Consider the following 20,879-nt stretch of genomic DNA (forward strand, 5'->3'; position numbering starts at 1 on the left):
AGCCACAGCGAACTCTTACCCCATCAATCAGACCAAGCTGAAATTTTATACAATTACTCTTGTTACTCTTGAAGGCTTTGCCTGTCTTGGACTGAGAAGACCAAATTACCAACATTATTGTCATTGATGTTAACTGTGAGCAGCACTGGGCCAAGAACTGGGTCCTCAAGGACACCACTAGTGACAGGCACCCACCCTGTGGCAGCTCCATCCGTCGCCACCCTTCGCTCAACAATTCAAATTACTGATCCGTTGGTGGACATACTTTACTGTACCCAGTTGCTTGGTTTCATAAAGTAATATATGATGTGATAATCAAATGGCTTTTGAAAGCTCAGATAGATTATGTCCAGTGTTTTGGTTATGTTTTAAACTGAAAAGTTGTTATAAAATGTTAGTAGGTTAGACAGACAAGATCTTGTTTCAGAAGCCATGTTAGGAATCCTTAAAGGCTTAATCAGTGATTGACTTTCTAGGTAAATCAATTCTGTCTAATTTTGGTATCAAGGAGCTTACCTGTTACAGAGGTCAGACAAGTGGACCTGTAATTATCTGGTATTTTTCTGTCTCCTTTCTTAGAAATCTGTGTGACGTTAGCCCTCTTCCAATCCAAAGGGACTATGCCTTTTATCAAGGACATATCAAATAAGGATATGAGAGGAGTGAGTATTTAATTTTTCTTTTCTTTTCAGTAGCGTAGAACATGTACTGCCTGGTTCTGGACTTATATTTGTTTTAAGGGATGGGAGTGCATATAGGACTTCACTGGTAGTTTTCTCGAAGTTGGGCAAGGTATGCATGGAGTTTTTGGTAACACTGTTGTCATTGCTGGTATTGGTATTGGCAGTCAAACTGGCAGTACTGAATACAAAGGAAAAATAACAATCCAGCACGTTCACAATGTGTTGGTTTTCAACTACTAATTTACCCATGCTGTCACTTGAGGGTCCAATCCCACTTCTGATATACATTTTGTTATTCATGTAAATACAGAAAGATTTCAGATTAGTTACTGTTGTTGGCAATATTTCCTTCATACCTGCATTTCACCTGACTTGTATGCTCTTCACTCATCACCTGCCTTCATGATGAAGTTGGGTATTTTTGCACAAATTTTGTGCACTTTCTTTTGCCCGTAATCTGAATTTTTCCCTTTCAGAGAATGTTTTATCATGCTGTTAAATCACAGTAGACTTTTATCAATGGTTTAGTTCTTACTAAAGTGGACAAATTTATTCTGTCAAGTGATTTCTTAAGTTTTGCTGTGCTTCATCTACTACATTGAAATCATCCAATAATTGCATTGCTGTCAGTTTTTGTTTGATATCTTTGAAACTTGCTCTTTTGAAATTAGGCACCATTTTTTTTTTCAGTCACTCTTGACCCTGATTTCAATGTGTATCAATTTATGATCACAGAAACCAAGACATTCTCCTACCTGACTGACTAGTTTATCCTGGATCACCATAGCAAGGTCTAGTCAAGCATTCTGTGCCATTCCCCTTCTTTACCCAAGAATGACGTCCAGTCAATGTGAGATTAAAGTCTCCTAATATCAATGATTCATTGTTAGGGATTGTCTCAAAACAAAGCATGAGTGAGTGATTGTCCCAGAGGCATATAGGTATTATTTGATTTTCTCTGATGACTAGGTAGTCGCCACTATACCTGATAGCCTTACAGAAGGTGCGCGGTTCAAGACGACTGGCTGTTTCCTGTCATTATAAAGAGCTCCTGCTCCTGTATCTAGGAATACACTGAGTAATTACTATCATTACATTTTGTCTTTACTGCCGTTGATACTTCAGGAATTGTTGGGCACAGTGCTAAACAAATGTGTTTTTATGGTTTTGCTTTTAATGTTCATACAGAGGGCGTCGATACACTTGTTCCCCTTATTTGCAGGGGTTAGAGGACACGGATCCCCGCGAATAGGGAGTTTTGGCATGTTGGATGGAATGTTTGGAAAGTTGGAACTGGTTAAAGGTTTTCAATTCCAAGCTATCTAATTTCTCCTCTGTTTTCTTTCTCAGAACATCACAAGACAACAAAATGTATTCATTCCATGAGCATAACACATCCTGATGTTTTGCCTTAAGCAGTTTGCCAAATTTTACCATGACACTACATCACTCACACACGCTGCTACATCTATCTCTAGTGTGTATGAAACTCGGCTTCACAACTTCCTCAACTGCAGTCTGCTGGCAGTGCACTCACACTTATAACCAGTCCTAGATTCCCAGACTTCACCAGTATGTATCCAGCAGCAGCCCTGCCAAGTGTCCTTGTGTAAATGGGGCCTAATGTTGAAGCAATGCTTATTTCTCAGTGAAGTGTACTCACCATGGGGTGATCCAAATCTGCCCCAGCACTTTGCCTTTCATCCGTGTCAAATAAAAATAAGGTAAAGTTGGAGTCATATGCTGTAGCTGTGGGTGGCTGTGTTGTTCATCTCTGTCACATTGGCCCTTGTACCTGTTGTGAGTAAAAACCCATTGTCTAGGTACAGGGCCAGCATGACATCCAGTGCTAAATAGTACCCTTTCGTTTTGCAACAGCATACTGCTTGTGCACAAGATCCATAACAAGAGGCGGACTTTGAGGCAATTTATATCCCTCTTTAGTGATTGTTCTTATGAAGTTACCCTTTGTGATGGCTACCAACTTATCAGTGATCTCCTCCCTGGTCTCATTCTTCAAACAATCAGTTGTATATTGTTGCTTAGGCTCTCCCTCCCATCACTCATATCAGTGTACCTACCTGTATGTAGGACGGTCTTAAACTTTTTCAAATGCGTGGTGAAACCGTATGGTGGGCACAGGAACGCCCTCCCCCCCCCCCCCTCTCTCTCTCTCTCTCTCTCTCTCTCTCTCTCTCTCTCTCTCTCTCTCTCTCACACACACACACACACACACACACACACACACACACACACACACACACATTTTATCGATTGTATTTTTTTCGTCTGATAGGAAGTCTTGGTGTCAAAAAACTGCATGAAATGAAGTTATGTTTATTCATCCTCCACTCCTACAATCATTCATACTCTTTTCATCATTTGAGAGAGAGAGAGAGAGAGAGAGAGAGAGAGAGAGAGAGAGAGAGAGAGAGAGAGAGAGAGAGAGAGTTATTTAATATTAATGTTCCAGTGTACATGTGTATATATAGCGAGGAGTATTCAGAGATCATCCAGCTAGCCAAATCAAGGCAGATGCACTAGAGTGCCTACAGAAGCCAGCCCTAAAGACTGACAGAGAAACGCACAGGTGCATCTATCGAACAGGGATCCGAACTCGGGCATTTTGACGGCTACTGCGGCTCAGGCTGTCCGCAATGTCCTGACAATGAAGTCGTAGTGGTCGGCGATGCTGACGGACACGCTGGGCAGCATGTTGTGGCCGCAGACATCCCCCGTGAAGCTGATGACGCCCTCCAGGAAGCGGCGGCCTGACGCGTCCTCCCGAAGCAGTGGCCCGCCCTCGTCACCCTGGCGAGGAGCGGTGTGGAGAGAGAGAGAGAGAGAGAGAGAGAGAGAGAGAGAATTACATAGAATTACATAGAAAATCACACCACACAGACCCCATGGTCCAAACTAGGTGGTTTGTCCTTACCTAAGTGATTCTACATTAATCAGATGAGAGAGAGAGAGAGAGAGAGAGAGAGAGAGAGAGAGAGAGAGAGAGAGAGAGAGAATATCCTCCTTTCTTTGACCTCTTCTCTTTTTATCATCTAGACAACTGTAAGTTTGATCTATTGGTTTCTGCTTCCCCCATACTTTCACCTTTTTAATAAAGCAGTGTGTCGTGGGCTCTTTCCCATAAATTTGCTTTGCTTTGGACTGTCTCCTGTCTCGTTATGTCGTTAAATAAGCTAAGCTGCTACTGAACATTAATTTGATATATCTTGTGTGTCATGAGCCCTGTCCTCGTAATCACAACTCCCGCCTTTAGCTGAAGTTTATGCCGCTTTGAACGGCCATGCTTACCTTGCACGCGCCCCTTTCTGGATGGCCGGCACACACGATGCCAGACCCTTGCAGGAGGTTGGGGTAGGCGCGCCTCAGCAGGGCCTCCTTGCCCCTAGAACGGTACAGCCGCTCACAAACAGTGGGGTGCATCACACTCAGCAATCCCTCCTGAAGGTGGGTTGGCTTGTGGGCTGTGGATGCAACGAGGCACATTCAGGACAAAGCCTATTTAGTCTCAATTTTGGAGGCAATTATAGACTGTTGTTAAAGGAAGTTACTACAAGGCATAATTGATGTAAAAATAGTTTCCTGACAATTATTGCGTGGTTACATCATGTGAGTCCAAGGTCCGAGCTGGCCGGCAGACTTGATCATGTTGATTATAAACTATTAGTGCGCGGAAATCTGAGGGAATTAAGATTATAGGAAGAAAGTGAATGCGGATACTGTGCGGTGACACTGCGGAGGGTGGGTAAGGGCGTATGTATCTCGTATAGATCCTGGATAAGGGATGGCCGAGGAAAACGTGGCCCGTCTGCCGTATTACCTGCTGGGGATGGCCTTGGTGGAAGTTTATGTCGTAAAATTGACTTAATCGTTGATTTTTTACAGTGCAGAGTTTATATATTAGTCTCGCAATTCTTTTTCGTAAATTTATCAGGCTTAACCTAATGGAGGCCAAAGGTACGCCCACAAAGCTCATGAATGAGCAAGTCAATAGATTCTACCACTAGTTAGCTACTTAGCAGTGGGAAAAGGGCCTGCATGGAGACTTGTTCAAAGGGACCCCCGATGTTGGCGTCGTAGGGTGGGAGAGGCGACATGGCCCCCGGCATATGCCCCTGTTGATTGATTTAGTAATCTAGGACCAAATCAAATCCACATAACCCCTCTAAGCATGCTCACACACATACACACACACAAAAAAAAAAAAAAAAAAAAGGCCAAAGAGGAGTGGAAGGTTGTCTTGACTCACTCTCGTTGACATATCCGAAGCCCGAGGCGATGACGGTGGTGCCGGGCGCGGGGCGGCCCGGGGATAGGCAGTAGGGAAACACCGCCTCATTGAACTCGATCCGCCGGGTGGTCTTGAGCAGCGCCAGGTCGCTGTAGCGAATCTGTGTTTCGGGGCTGAGAGGACAACGAAAGTCAGAAGAAGAATTTTCCAGTAGATTTTTTTAGATTATTGCAGTAATAACTTAGCCTAAGAAAGGGCAAAAGTAAAAGTATTAAACTTCCTGTAGAATACTATTTTGTATTCCAAGATGCCTGAGGCAAACTACTCGATACAACATTTTTATTTAAGGTAGAGGAGGCAGCTCAAGGGCAAAAAAAGTGTGAGGAAAAAAGGCCGCTAATCGCTGCTCCCATGAAAGAGTAGTAAAGAGTGGCCAAAGGAGAGGTCAGTAATGGGTGGAGAGGTGTCTGGATATGCTCCTCTTGGAAAGGGTCGTATAGGCAGGAGGAAATAGAGACAAAGGAAGGCTGTTCCAAAAATGCCCCGTGCCCATGCCAGGCCTTACTTGTAGGTGAAGTTGGGGTGTATTACGATGAGCTCGATGTCGTACTCGGCGGGGCGACTGTTGGCCTCCCCGTCCCGCGTCAGGTCCAGGTCCCCCAGCCGCACAGAGCTCACTCTGGGACAGGCAGATGCAGTGCTTCAGTATAAATTACGTATAAGGAAAAGGTGTCCAGCTTTGATTGGGCAACTGCTGCACTATAGTCCTGAATAGCACGTGGCCCCACTCCATGCTCCTGCTCCGTGCCCCTATGTCTCGCCTTGGTGCTAAAGTATAAAATATTTCAAAGGCAATTAATTGATTAATTTGGCAATTTGTTTATTCTCTTCAGAGGAATGTTTACTATCGAAAAGAACTTACAATTATTGTTAATCCAGTCACTTTGCTGAGCTTAATAAGTTCAGACAGCGGCATCATTAACACGACATTTAGTTAAGATTATAAAATCCTCAATGGCTGATAACGAACTCACTTTTGTATTTGTTTTCACATTCTTTTCTCTCTCTGCGGAGAGTTAGCAAATGTTATATTTATTAGAGGCAAAGTTGAAGTTGTATTAAAACACCCTCAGTTGATGCTTTAGGTTTAGAGTGTCGTCACTTCTCACATAATAAAATGCAAAGATAAAAAATCAGGCTAATTACAGAATTATTTTTTTGCGGTATTAATTATAAATCAAATTACATAACTGCAGTCATATGCGACAACTATTGACGAACAACATATCAAACTCATGCAGGTTTGACTACCAGCATTAAATAATTTCAAAAGCTACCAAACACTCACTAAAGTATTGGACACACCTCCGTGCCTCGTCAGCCATCACTCTTCAACAGGTCTTTATGCTTCATTCAGACGGCGGCCACTTCAAGAACGTTCAAGTTTGGCCAGTGATGTACAACGCAGAGCAAAATGCAGTCATCAGTAGTGCTCAGGTGTTCACCTTCTTATACACTGACTTACTGTTTTTCTCTCAAATTATGTTATTCTTTGGGCAAATTTATCCCTCAGAACACTTTTTAGATAGAACGATTGGCTTACTGAGAAAATTCATAAAACACACACACGCACACACACACACACACACACACACATGCACACACACACACACACACACACACATTACGTTCCCAGAGCTCAGTGGTTAGAGCTTTGCGATGCCAGGCTTCGCTACCTGGCAGGCGAAGGTTCGAGGCCCACTCAGGCCGCGATTTTTCCTCTGACAAGGAGCGGTTGCTGTCCCCCCTTGAGTGAGAGAATGGGATGTGTTGTGTGTGAAGGTCCCAGAGAGTCATCCCCACTTCCACACTGTACTCACGGTCTGTTGGGGTCCAGCACGCAGTAGGCCGCCGTCACCAGGAAGCGGTCACTGACAGGCACGGCGCCGCAGCTCGAGTAGGGCGCTGCAGGGGTCGAAGTGGGAGAACATGAGCATTGCGTGTATAAGAAGAGTTCGTATGTTCATTTGTCAGGTTTTAGGAAACTTTCTGGATTTTTTTTCAGTCTGGTATCGATGGATGTTAGTTTTCAATTACCTTTATTTTCGGTTTATTATTTTTGTTCACTCTGGTATGGATATTAATGCTCATCAGGTACAGTAGCGGTCTTAGGTATGTTATTTATTTATTATTTTTCAGCTTTTTTATTTTATTTTATTTTTTTTTTTTTTTTTTTTTTACTACAAAGGAGACGGCTCAAGGGCAACAAAAAGAGTGTAGTTAAAAAAAGCCCGCTATTCACCGCTCCCATAATAGACAAAAGTAAAATTAATGTAGCGTTCTCATGTTTGTTAGTTTTGGGAGTTTTTTTTATTGTATTTATCCTCAGTCTGGTATGGTATTTATGGATTTTATATATATTTACGTTCTTGAATTTGTTAGTTTTTAGGTAACTTTTCTGTATTCCTTTTTTTTATTTTCAGTCGTACGGTAATTTTTTTTCAATTGATTTCTAACTTATTTTGGTATTTTTATGTGCCACAGCTGCTGCACGGTCCTTTCGTTACGCTGATTAGTTGAACTGTAACAAAGTGAGGTCAGTGAAGCTATCCATCTATTTATATGTGAAACAAAAAAAGTTTGACAAAATAATACGTCAGACACAATTAGCGCCGAGAAAGATGAACTTGGTGCACCAAATGGAAAATTTATGACAAAAATGTTTACGACTCTCAATGGTAAATGAGAAAAAATATATATAATTGTTATAAAAAAATATAACCTCTTTAAGATATATTAATCAGGTAGAAGAGAGGTAAATAGCAAATAACAATAATAAAAAAGGAAGACTAACTTTATATTTAAACTTCATCGATTCTTACCTGGCGAAGTCCTCGGTGGCGGGAAACTCTGACGGAAAAAAGGACTTTGTTAGTCATGTTTGAAAAAAAAATAAACGTTAACGATGCATACCAAAAATTTGAGTGTGTCCACGCGCGTTGTATATGTGTGTGTGTGTGTGTGTGTGTGTGTGTGTGTGTGTATGTCACACAGTATGTGTCCCCTTGTGAAGTATATATATGCAGGGGCGAGGGGGTGCTGCAAGCCTATCCAAGACCCTCCCGTGTCCTCACGTTCAATATTTTCTGTCTCTGTGAGCAGCTAGGTGGTGTTAGTTATGGTGTTGATAATTTTGATGTTGACGATGTTGGTGTTGATGGTGCTAGTGTAATTAATGTTGACGGTTGTGGTGGTAGTGGTAAATGGTGTCGGTGGTGTTTTGATTTACAGCAAAGGAGACTGTACACAGACAAAAGAAAATAGAGAAGTAAACCCGTGGCATACCGCCCCCACAACGAAAAAGACAGAAAAGGTTGCAACAGCATTATCAGTAAGTTGTTGAGGTGATTTTATATTCCACTCGTGAAGCAATATGTCAGTGGAACGAGGAAATACAGATGAAGGAAGGCTGTTCAAGAGTTTACGGGCGAATTACATGAGATAAGGAAAATAGTGGTTGACTCTTGCATTAGGGAGTCAGCATCCCACCCTGACAATTAAGCCAAGGTCAGCATCCCACCCTGACAATTAAGCCAGGGTCAGCATCCCACCCTGACAATTAAGCCAAGGTCAGCATCCCACCCTGACAATTAAGCCAGGGTCAGCATCCCACCCAGACAATTAAGCCAGGGTCAGCATCCCACCCAGACAGTTAAGCCAGGGTCAGCATCCCACCCAGACAGTTAAGCCAGGGTCAGCATCCCACCCAGACAATTAAGCCAAGGTCAGCATCCCACCCAGACAGTTAAGCCAGGGTCAGCATCCCACCCAGACAGTTAAGCCAGGGTCAGCATCCCACCCAGACAGTTAAGCCAGGGTCAGCATCCCACCCAGACAGTTAAGCAAGGTGCAGCATCCCAACCCGACAGTTAAGCCAAGGTCCGGATCCCACCCAGACAATTAAGCCAGGTGCAGCATCCCACCCAGACAGTTAAGCCAGGGTCAGCATCCCACCCAGACAGTTAAGCCAGGGTCAGCATCCCACCCAGACAGTTAAGCCAGGGTCAGCATCCCACCCAGACAGTTAAGCCAGGGTCAGCATCCCACCCAGACAGTTAAGCCAGGGTCAGCATCCCACCCAGACAATTAAGCCAGGGTCAGCATCCCACCCAGACAATTAAGCCAGGGTCAGCATCCCACCCAGACAGTTAAGCCAGGGTCAGCATCCCTAAATTCCCATTACTTTTATTTATGATACCCTTCCGTTGTTGGGCTCTCCCCCCTTCTCACACACACACACACACACACACACACAGACATTCACACACGCTCACACAGTCCTATTGTTTGTGCAATTGGCAACGTTTTTTTCTGCATTTAACAAGATTTTCTTTAAGCGCCGGATGCCTGTTTTAAGTGGATTCCTTGCTCCTTTTTCAACGTTAAACTTAAATCCTTATTTAAATTAAAGTTAAACTGAACTGAAACTTAACCAAGTTGTAAAACCTTGCACACATATTTTTCTGGTTTTATCTTTTTTGTGTTTTTTTGCTGTTTTTTTATTACTTTTTAAACTTTTTTCAAGGCCATAGCGCTGTTAGGCTTCCTCGATGGCTCTGGTGGTCCGGCCAGCCGGTCAGTTTATCTTGATTGGCCAGGTGGTCGGCCCTGCTTGTCGGTAGCCGGACATATTTCATAATCGGGGGACGGGTGTAGGGTGTCTCCGCTGCGGGAGGGTGAGGTGCTTAGCAGGGTGAGGTGCTTAGTGCATCGTTTTGGCACTCTTCGCTTCTGGCGCCGACTGCTCCTCCCCTTCCCTCGCTCGCTTCACCCTCGGTAGAATGGGCCTAACAAACTGCTCAATCGGCCAGCCGGTCTCTCTGTACATCCTTTCCTCCTGTTGCTTGATCCTCTCGGCATCCCGCCTCACCGTCTCTTGGGCCGCGAGAAACTGCGCCCTGACCTCCGCCATGTTCTCCCCCGGCCTCTCTCCCAGCCAGCTGGCTCGCAGTTCAAGATACTGCTCCCACTTCTCCTCTTCACGTCTCCGTTTGGCCTCCTTTCTGTCCTCCGCTCTCTCCCTCGCCCGCCTCTTTTTCTCCTCCTCCTCTTGCTCTCGCAGCAGGCGCTCCCGGTGTTCAACAAACCTCTTCCACTCCTCCTGCTGACGGATCCGTTCCTGTTCCCGCCTCTCCCTCTCCTGCTCGTACAGCATCTGTCTGTACTCCCTCTCCTGCTCCATCCTCTCCTCCTCCTCCTCCAGCCAGCGACGCTCCTCCTCCTCCTCCCTCTCCTTCCGGCGGCGGTGTCTCCAGTACTTCCGATCGGCTCGCCGCTTTTCCCGCTCAAATTCTCCCTCCGCGCTCCCCTTGGGGCGCTTCTTGGGCTCCTTCTTTTGCTTCTTTTTCTCTCTCGGCGGGGCCTCGCTCTGACCCCCTTCCTTCCCGAAACACTTGGTGCATCCGGGCTTCCCGCAACCCCCCTTCTTCCGCGGCAGGCCCCTCTCCTCCCGCTCCTTCAGCACCCTGAAGGCAGACTGTAGCGCCTGGAACTGCTTGGTGGCAGCCTTAATATTGTCCGGGTTTTTGTCGGGGTGAAGCCGCAGGGCCGCCTTGTGGTAGGCCTTCTTCACCTCGGCGAAGGGCGCGTCCTCGGCCACGCCAAGGAAGCGGTAGATGCTGCGTTGGGGGCAGGCCATCGGGGCTGTCGTGCTATCATAAGGGCGCCGATTCAACACGTCACCTCGGTTTGGCATTGGCGGATTTAGGTAGCCTGGAGTTGACATTGCACCCCCCCGAGTCTAGAGCTGGTGGCACCCAAGACCTTGGTGGCACCTGCTGCTGAACTCTGACGACTTCACGCGCCTCACTCCCCCTGTTTCCTGACACTGTCGCTTGATATTAAGAAAACTGCGGCCGCCATCGTCTCCCGCAGAAACTTCCGCATCATATTGCCGCGAATCTGCAACAGTAATGTGAACATAAGGATGCACATAATTATCTTCTCGCGCATGTTATTGAGATCCATGAAAGGACATGTTTCCTTCCCTTCCTTCCACACAATGCGTGACTTGTTATAATTCCCCTGCCATTCCTCTGTTTCCCTTCCCTTCCCCTGGCACCCCCCACCCCCCACTTCCGCCCCCTATCATTCCTTTGCTTCCCTTCCCTTGCCGTCCACACCTTACCCCTTTCCTGCCCCCTGCCATTCCTCTGTGTCCCTTCCCCTCGCCACCCCGTCTCTGCCTTCCTTCCCCTTGCCATTCCTTTGCCTCCCTTCTTTCTTTCCCCTGCCGCGCCCTCCCTGGCCTCCTTTCCTTCCCCCTTCCATTCCTCCGTTTTCCTTCCCCTGCCGCACCCTTCCCTGTCTTCCTTCCGCCCCCCTGCCATTCCTCTGCTTCCATTCCTTAACCCTATCTCACCAACCCTGTCTTACTTCCTCCCCCTTCCATTCTTCTGTTTCACTTTTCCTACCGCACACCTTTTTAGGGCAGGCATGAGGGGGCCTAAGATGGCAATACTTGGTGCATGGGAACATAAAATATAATAATAATGATAGCAATCGCAGGGTAAATCAAGGGGTAGGTCTAAATGTGTACTATACAAACAGTAGAAGTATTAGGAATAAGATAGATTTATTGAGGGGAAAGGCGTGCGTAGAGAAATTTGATATGACAGCGATCACAGAGTCATGGATAAACACTGCAGACAGACACTTTCTCCCAGAATTAGAGATTGAAGGGTATAAGTTATTCCACCAAGATCGAATAGGCAGGAAGGGGGGTGGGGTCGCACTCTTCGTCAGGGACAATCTTAAGTGTGTCATTAACAACTCAATCAAGGAAGATAGCAATACAGAATCCCTCTGGGTAGAAACAATAGGTAGGAAGGAGAAGCTTGGCATAGGAGTACTTTATAGACCGCCCAACCTTAAGAGGGATAGTAGCCAATCCTTTCTATAGGAAATTAGTAGGGCGTCAAGATACAGGAATGTGTGTGTAATTGGGGATTTCAATTGTAGGAACATTGAGTGGGATACTTTATCAGGAGACCAAGAGGCGCAGGATTTGTTAGATGTGATGCAGGATAGTTTCCTTAAACAGTTAATTAGAACACCAACGAGGGAAGAAAATATTTTGGATTTGTTGTTAACAAATAGAGAGGACATAATAAGCAACATAGAGGTTGGGGATCCTTTAGGTAACAGTGATCATAAGGAAATTATATTTAATATTAAATGGGAGGACAGAGTCAGCAGTAACAGCACATTAATACCTGACTTCAGGAAGGCGGACTACGAGGGGTTAAGGAAGCAGCTGCAAAATATTTAGAAAGATTAGATGATATACCCCAGGGAGAACAGATCTACAGGGGAGAAGAGGTAGAAGAATCAACCGACATCAACATAAGTAGGGAGCTCGTGATTAGACAGATAGATAGACTGAAAGTCACTAAGGCGCCAGGGCCAGATGAGCTTTTCCTCAGGGTAATAAAGGAATGTGAAACTGAAATAAGTGGGCAGTTAACATAAGTATTTAGGAAGTCGCTAGACACAGGGGTGGTGCCTGTTTCATGGAGGCAGGCATACGTTATTCCAATATTTAAGAAGGGAGACAAATCTTCTGTGGAGAACTATAGGCCGATTAGTTTGACGTCAGTTATAGGTAAAATGACCGAGTCAATAATAGCTGATAGTATTAGGGACCATATTGACAGACATTCTTTAATTCACGACTCACAGCATGGGTTTGTAAAAGGAAAGTCGTGCCTCACTAATCTTTTATTCTTTTACCATAAAGTATACGAGGCAGCTGACAATGATGAGAGCTATGATGTGGTTTATCTTGATTTTAGTAAGGCCTTCGATAAGGTACCTCACCAGAGACTATTAAATAAAGTCAGGGCTCATGGGGTAAGAGGGAAGGTATTTGATTGGATTAGAGCGTGGATTAGCGACAGGAAACAGAGGGTTCCCATTAACGGTAAAAAATCAGAATGGGGTAATGTTACCAATGGGGCTCCTCATGGTTCAGTTTTAGGCCCGCTTTTATTTATTATCTACATCAATGACATAGACAATGGGATAACTAGTGACATACGTAAATTTGCAGATGACACCAAAATAGGACGCACTATTAGGACAGGGGAGGATGCTAGAGCAGTAGACTGGATAGCTACATGGACAAGGATGACAGGTGGTAGTGGGGGGAGGGGGATCTGGAGCTGTCTTGAGTAGGTCAGTTGGCCTCTTGCAGTCTCCCTATGTTCTTATGTTCTAAAGTCGTGCAGAGCGATGCCGCGAGGTGTGTTGAGGCATTAAGCTAGCAGGTTCAGAAGAGCAGTTAGCATGAAAATAGTGATGTACCAAGGAGTGCAATATTTCGGAAAGGGGTAAAAGACTGTCAAAAAGAGGAGGGTTGTGGCGGCAGTGGTGGCATAGAGTGTGAGTCCGGGTGATGAGCGGGCTACATACAAAGGCTGTGAAGGTGGTCGTGTGGTTGTTGGTGTTTGTAGTGCGCTTTGATAATGGAGGTGGTCGTTACGTAATAAAATGTTTCGCGTAAACACAACTACAAATTTTCAGTGTCATATATATGATTTTTAAAGGTCCTGGAAAAAAGTTGGAAAGTTTCGTTCAGTCGGCGCAACATCTGTGGTCATATGCCGGAGAGAGACAGAAAGGGAAGGAATTAGAGGAGAAGGGAACAGACCCCAGGAGACGGGACACAACCCCCGATTAATACCTGGTACCCATTCACTGCTGGGTGGACAGGGGCGTAGGGTATCGGAAAAGCCCCCCAAATTTTTCCACTCAGAAGGTCCTGGAATGGATTAAGGAAAAGAAGGACAACATTTTTGGACGCAAGATGAAGGATAAAAAGGGAAGGAAGCAAGATGGAAAGGACGATGAAATATGCAGGAAGGAGTTAGTGAAAAAAAAAATAACATTCCAAACTCTTACTGTAGTGAATATAATTTGATAGAGGAGGAAAAACAAAGGAGTGATTATTTGGAGGTAAAAATAGAATGAGAAGTGAAAGTGATTAGATTACATTACGATCATTATTAGATTAGTGATTAGAGTGACGATTAGTAAGAGTGATTGAAGAACATGTATCGCTAGTGAAGAAGGAAGAAAACAATCGAAATAAGTTGAATGAGAAACTGATATGAGTATTGGTGGGGATGAGAGACTAGGGAGAGCTAACGTGTCTGAAGAAACATAAACTTTACCCACTAAAATTAAAATAAAAGGAAATTAATGGGAAAGGGAAAAATAAAAGTGTAGGAGTGAGGCGCGAAACAGAAAGTGGAGGAAAGGAAAATATAGGAAAACGAGGTAAAAGTTAAAGTATAGGAGCCTGAACGACACGAAGCAAAGGAGTGGAAATATAAATGGAAAATGGTGGAGAATAAAACTGTACCAGGGAATCACGAAACAGAGAAGTAGAGGAAATAAACATAAAGGAAAACGAGGTAAAAGTTAAAATATAAATGGCTGGGTGACACGAAGCAAAGGAGTGGAAATATATACGGAGAACGGTAAAAGAATGTATAAGCAGACGAAGGAAAGTCTTGATAAATCACTTACTGGCTTTACGAACTCAGCCTGCCGACGCCCTCTGAAGATCCGGGACTCCTCGCTCGAAGACTGGCGGTGGCGGAAGCTTAAAGGGCGACCACAGACTGAAAGAGAGAGAGAGAGAGAGAGAGAGAGAGAGAGAGAGAGAGAGAATATATTTACTGATTGATATATGTTCACAACACACAGATCTTATGGCTCTCCCTAACCCTAACGTCCCATTCACACTGCGCCGATTCTGGGCCACGACAACCCAGCGACTTTCAGGCCCCCTTCAAACTATGCCAACTCAGCATCCGGCGATCGTTTCTAGACCTCTTTCCGACCATGTGCGACCTTTTCACATCAACATAACACTCCCAAGGCCTCGTGTGCCCTGAGTCGCTGGGATGTCGTGGCCCAGAGTCGGCTATACTCGTATCAAGCGGCCCCCAAACGTTGCATCTCTGCCTTAGCGAGGTGTAAAATGAGGCGATTGACTTTGCTTTTCAGTGAATTAGTCATGTTGTTCTGAACTGAAGGAGGGAGCTTACTCATTCTCGTGCAATAATGCTGGTGATACAGAATTTGGAGCAGTGTGAATTTACTTGTTTACACTTAAGTTCAACGCCATTGTTTCTCGTTCGCAAAGTGTCACCATTTACAAACAATTCGGATTCATCCATATTCTCATAGCTGTTGAGTGTCTTGGAACATGCAGTCAATAGCCTTAGGTTTATAACATGTTAGGACATAATAGCCTTTCCTCGTAGTGTTTGTTGGGCAAAAAATAGATCACCTTTATTGTTCTACGCCAAACACGTAATCTAGATATATATTTTTCATGGAGGAGGGACCAGAAATGTGTCACAAATACCCTAAGCGAGGTCTGGCTAAAGTAGTGTATAGTTGTAGTATAACATTTATATTATTGAATGAGAAACATTGTAATTGTTTATCACAAGTGTCTTCGTGTCTCCAGCAATTTTGATAATGAAATGATAGACAAACATCGATGACATTGATACAAATTATGAACAGGACTGCAGAGCTGAAACAACACTAAGGGCTGTATTTTAAGACACCATCGCTTCTCACATCAACTATTTATAAAGGTCAAAGAGGGATCAATCGGGTTTTCATGAGTGTTTTTTAAGGTTCATGGCACAGAAGAAGGGTCATACTACCACCAGGGTCATAAAACTACCCCTGGAAAGGCATACAGCTCCTACGAAATCCATGTCAAATATGTGAACTTAGGCGACGAAATGTTTTAAAATACGACCCTAAGGACACACACACACACACGCACACACAAACACACACACGTACAGTGGGGCTGGGCGTGTGCGGGCGCGGTGAAGGCGGGGAGGCCGAGGAGCAGCAGCAGCAGGGGGGACATGATGGCGCCCTGCGAGGAGAGAAACACGACTATTATAAACATAACCACCACGGAGCGAGGCGGTGACATGTTTTCAGAGTGGTTTGTAAATACGTACATCGAAAAACAAACACACACACACACACTAGCATATGAGAATGAAGATGATTTTTTAATGTGTGTGTGTGTGTGTGTGTGTGTGTGTGTGTGTAAAATTCACCACGGCCTGATCACGTGTTCGACTCGTGACTGTGTGTGTGTGTGTGTGTGTGTGTGTGTGAGAGAGAGAGATTCACCACGGCCTGATCACGTGTTCGACTCGTGACTGTGTGTGTGTGTGTGTGTGTGTGTGGCTGGATGACTGATATGTACGTTGGGTGGCCAAGGTTCATCCGTCACATAAATATATATAAATAACAAAGGAAAGAGAGGGAAGGTAATATTTAGGCGTATTACACTTAAACTTTGCTCACGTTAACATCATCTAAAGATAAAAAGTGATATACCCAGAAAAAGTATAGAAATAGTAGTAGTAGTAGTAGTGGTATAAGCAGTAATAGCAGTAGTAGTAGTTGGGCAGTAGTGGTAACAGTAGTGTTAATAGTAATGTGCCTTGTTAATTACGGACGAGGAAAGAGAGGCGTCAGGTAATTGAACTTAACAGCCAGAGCCGTCTTTTTTTTTAATATTTGTCGCCGCTGCAAGGGTGGTGACACGGGCTATATATATGGAGCCCGTCAAGGTAAAGCGCGTATACGTCTCTCCAAGGAGGGACACAGGCTCGTGAAGGGGAGGGGAGAGTGCCGACAGACCGACTCTATTGGCCGACCGCAGCCTAGCCGACCAAGTGGGTTTGTCGGCGAGGACTGGCGCGTCTCTGGCCAGTGCCGAGCTTCCTGCCGAGGGTACCATGGCGTGAGGACCTAACACCGCCAGGCCCTGAACATATAGAAAAAAGCCTAATGAGTATAATTCTGGGTATCACCATTCCCAGTTTTCCTGTCGTTATTCTCTTTTCGACAAATCTGTATAGGCCTTGTTTTCCTAATTTTGCTTCCTCTTGGCGTCTCCTCTTAGTTTTTTTTACCTTTTCCTCTTGTTCATACTCTATTTGCTCTTCTCTGTGGCCTCCTCTTCATCGGTGGCCTTATTTTCATCTCATGTCCATCCGTCATACTTTTCTTTCATATTCTCCTCGTTCGAAGATCTCTCTCTCTCTCTCTCTCTCTCTCTCTCTCTCTCTCTCTCTCTCTCTCTCTCTCTCTCTCGTTTGCTGTCTATATATCTATTTCATACCTCTTTTTATTACACTTTTGCTCTGTTTCCCTTCCTAAACCCTCTCCTCTCTCTACTTTCCCAGTTTTTCTTATTCCTCTTCCTCTTCCTCTTCTCTTGTGTCGCTCTCTCACGCAAACTATTCCAGTCTTCTTTTTCTGCTCTAATCTCTTGATCTTTCATTCATACACTTTCCCTCCTCCGCGGTGCAGTGGTTAGCGTCTCTGAGTACGAATCTACGGGTCTGGGTTCGAATCTTGGCTGGGCAGTCGGCGTGTAGCCTATCCAGCTGTTCATCCTTCCTTTCGGGCTGGTCGATAAATGGGTACTTGGTAAAACCTATAGAAGGTAAACTGTGGTAACCCGGATTTCCCCCTGGCCCTGCGTCCCGGGGTAAAGGGTTCTTCCTACCAAAGTCTATATACACCAGGTCAAATCATACGCAGGTTTGTGGGAGGAGACACGGCCGAGGCGTGGTTTATGCGTGACACTGCTTGGAGCCAAACTAGAGAATGTAGATTTAGAGTCGCAGATTTAGAGAAAACGAAGAAAGGCGGACTAATTTAAATCAATCACTTCATCATGCCCTCCCTCACACACCACACCACCGCTTGTAGGCAATGGAATTACAGTCACGCAATAGCACAATAAAAAGACATATTTTTTTGTCAGTGGCTTGCCTGAACGCGCTGTGAAAGGAGGCGAGAATGCACATCCAGAGTGCACATACGGCCCCAACTTTAGTCACCCCTGAACTGGCGGGTATTTTTTGTTTTAGCTTCAAGTGACGTCATCCCGCTGCTCCGCCCCAAAACCGCCTCCTGCGCGTACCGGTCGCAGTTTTGAGACAGAGTGACTCGACTTGGTATATATAGACTTAGCTTCCTACCACGGACTCAAGGACCAGTGCGGCGGAAATGAGCAAAGATGACACGCCGAGCTATACCGCATATATGCCCCAAATTTAGCTTACGATTCCCGCTATTTCTGTCATTTTCTTTGTGATTACATTTCTGCTAGTTTATTTTTTTTGTCTTCCCTCCGTCCTTCCCTCTTTCAAGATGTTATACTTTTTACCTCTTTTTCTTCCTCGTACTTAATTCCTCTTCCTTCCTATGGCGTCTTTTTCACTGTCCTTTTTTTTCTTCTTAACTCGTATATATTCCTCTTATTCTTCTTTCGTTTCTTCCTTCTCTCATACCTTTTCTCTCTCTTTCACTGTCTGTATCTCTACCTTTCATCTCTAATTTTTACCCCTTTTCTCATTCCTCTTTCTCTTTCTCTCTTCTTTATTTTTCTCTTTCTAATCCCCATTTCTCTTCTTTTACGTCGTTCTCTCCTTAAATCTCTTCTATCTTTGTTTTCTGTCCTGCTCTCTTTATCTGACATTCGCATATCTTTTGACTCTTTCTTATATATATACCTCTTTTATTATTTTTTATCTTATTTCTCTTTCTATAACGTCTACTCCTTTACTTTCCCAATCTCTCTTTAATTCCTCTTCCTTCTCTTTGCGTCGTTCGTCTTTTTAAAATCTCTCTATCTTTGTTTATTGTATCTTTTATCTCTATCTTATACCTTTTTTATTGCATTTTTTCTTATCTCTCCTTTACTTTCCCAATCTCTTTCTAATTTATATTTTTCTTCTTTTGCTTCGTCCTCTCTTTAAAACCTCTCTATCTTTGTTTTCTGTATCTTTTATCTCTATCTTATACCTTTTTTATTGCATTTTTTTCTTATTTCTCTTTTCAAAACGTCTACTCTCTCCTTTACTTTCCCAATCTCTTTCTAATTCATCTTCCTTTTCTTTTGCGTTGTTCTATCTTTAAAACCTCTCTATCTTTGGTTACTGTATCTTTTATCTATTTTATACCTTTCTTACTTTTTTTATTTCTCTTTCCAAAACGTCTACTCTCTCTTATAATTTCTCAATATCTTTCTAATTCCTATTCTTTGGCGTCGTTCTCTCTTTAAAACCTCTATCTTTGTTTACTGTATCTTTTATCTCTATCTTATACCTACTCTCTTTTCTTATTTCTCTTTTTAAAACGTCTACTCTCTCCTTAACTTTCCCAATCTCTTTCTAATTCCTCTTTCTCTTCTTTTGCGTCGTTCTCTCTTCTCCTTTCCTGTCAACCTTTTCTGTCGTAACTTCTTCACCTCACATTCGCACACCTTCCTCAAACCCTTCTCTCGTGTCGTCTTTCAGGGTCACCATCAACATCGTCCTTTGTAAGCTTCCGTCGTTCTTGCTGTCTCTGTGCTCCTCCCGACCTCACCAGCCAACCGCCAGGCCCACCAGCTCTCTTTCACCACCCGCCTCCTCATCCCTCATTTCCTCGCTTCCTGTCACTCCACTCTGAGCCTTGCGTTGAGGTGTTAGATTTTATCATTCATAGCATTCACTTGTTTTTTTTATCTGCGTCTCTCTCTCTCTCTCTCTCTCTCTCTCTCTCTCTCTCTCTCTCTCATAAGAACATAGGGAGACTGCAAGAGGCCTAATAGCCTACACAGGGCAGCCCCAGATGCCCCCCCGCTACCACCTGTCATCCTCGTCCATGTAGCTATCCAGTATACTCTTAAAACAAGCTATCGTCTCTGCACTAACTATGTGATTGCTGAGTCTATTCCATTCCCCCACCACCCTATTACTAAACCAATGCTTGCCCATATCTCTCCTAAATCTATACTTTTCTAATTCAAATCCATTACTGCGTGTTCTATCCAGTTGGCTAATTCGCAGTACTTTACTTATATCGCCTTTGTTGTACCCCTTGACCCATTTGAATACTTCTTTCAGATCTCCCCGCGCTCTTCGTCTTTCTAGTGAATGTAAGTTGAGATGTTTCGTCCTATCTTGATATGGGAGGTTCCTAAGCCCCTGAATCATCTTGGTCATCCTCCTCTGAACTGATTCTAGCAAGTTGATGTCCATTCTGTAGTGTGGGCACCAAAACTGAACAGCATAATCTAAGTGTGGCATAATCTCTCTCTCTCTCTCTCTCTCTCTCTCTCTCTCTCTCTCTCTCATCGTCGCTTTGTCTCCATCTGTGTCACTGTACTAAACATCCTGTTATTGCCGCGGCTAACTCAATCAAAGGGTGAGCGATGCCGCCGCCACCACCACGGTCACCACTGCCACTGCTTATACAAACAACATACACATACAACATACTACATACATACTACAAATACACTATGCATACAAGCACTGCCTTTACGGTCACTACCACCACCATCACCATTGCCACTACTAATACAAACAACATACGCATCCTACATAGAAATACATATACTACCCACGAACACTACATACAAACTACATACATACTACATATACACCACATACAAACACTACTAATACAAACAACATAAGCATCCTACATAGAAATACAGATACTACCTACAAATACTACCTTCAGATACTACATACAACATACTACATATACACTACATACAAATACTGCCATTACCGTATATCACCACCACCACCACTACTACGGCGTATCAGAACATCTCTATCACCTACAGAAATACGCTATACCATTTTGAAATGCTACTAATTCAAATACTGCTCCTTTGCTTACCACCACCACCATCACCACCGCTACGACGCATCAGTACGCCTGTTTCACCCATAGATGCATTTTTTTTACAGTAGAGGAATCAGCTCGAAGGAAAAACATACAAAAAAAAACCCGCTATACACTTTCGATCACAGTCACCGCCA

General features: G+C 44.2%; 1 protein-coding gene across 1 annotated transcript in view; it reads right to left on the minus strand.

The window, feature by feature from the left end:
* Positions 1 to 3,006: 3,006 nt before the first annotated feature.
* The window catches only part of LOC126988702 (kallikrein-14-like), a 19,787-nt gene continuing 1,914 nt past the window's right edge, over positions 3,007 to 20,879 (minus strand). The window contains exons 2-9 of the mRNA XM_050847059.1: positions 15,826 to 15,904; positions 14,524 to 14,618; positions 7,815 to 7,842; positions 6,813 to 6,897; positions 5,498 to 5,611; positions 4,951 to 5,105; positions 3,993 to 4,165; positions 3,007 to 3,494 (exon numbers count right to left, since the gene is read on the minus strand). Coding sequence (XP_050703016.1) covers positions 3,327 to 3,494; positions 3,993 to 4,165; positions 4,951 to 5,105; positions 5,498 to 5,611; positions 6,813 to 6,897; positions 7,815 to 7,842; positions 14,524 to 14,618; positions 15,826 to 15,904 — 897 coding nt within the window. The 3' untranslated portion in view covers positions 3,007 to 3,326. The remainder of the gene's footprint in view (positions 3,495 to 3,992; positions 4,166 to 4,950; positions 5,106 to 5,497; positions 5,612 to 6,812; positions 6,898 to 7,814; positions 7,843 to 14,523; positions 14,619 to 15,825; positions 15,905 to 20,879) is intronic.

Source organism: Eriocheir sinensis, chromosome 70 (assembly GCF_024679095.1).
Source record: "Eriocheir sinensis breed Jianghai 21 chromosome 70, ASM2467909v1, whole genome shotgun sequence".
Lineage (NCBI taxonomy): Eukaryota > Metazoa > Arthropoda > Malacostraca > Decapoda > Varunidae > Eriocheir > Eriocheir sinensis.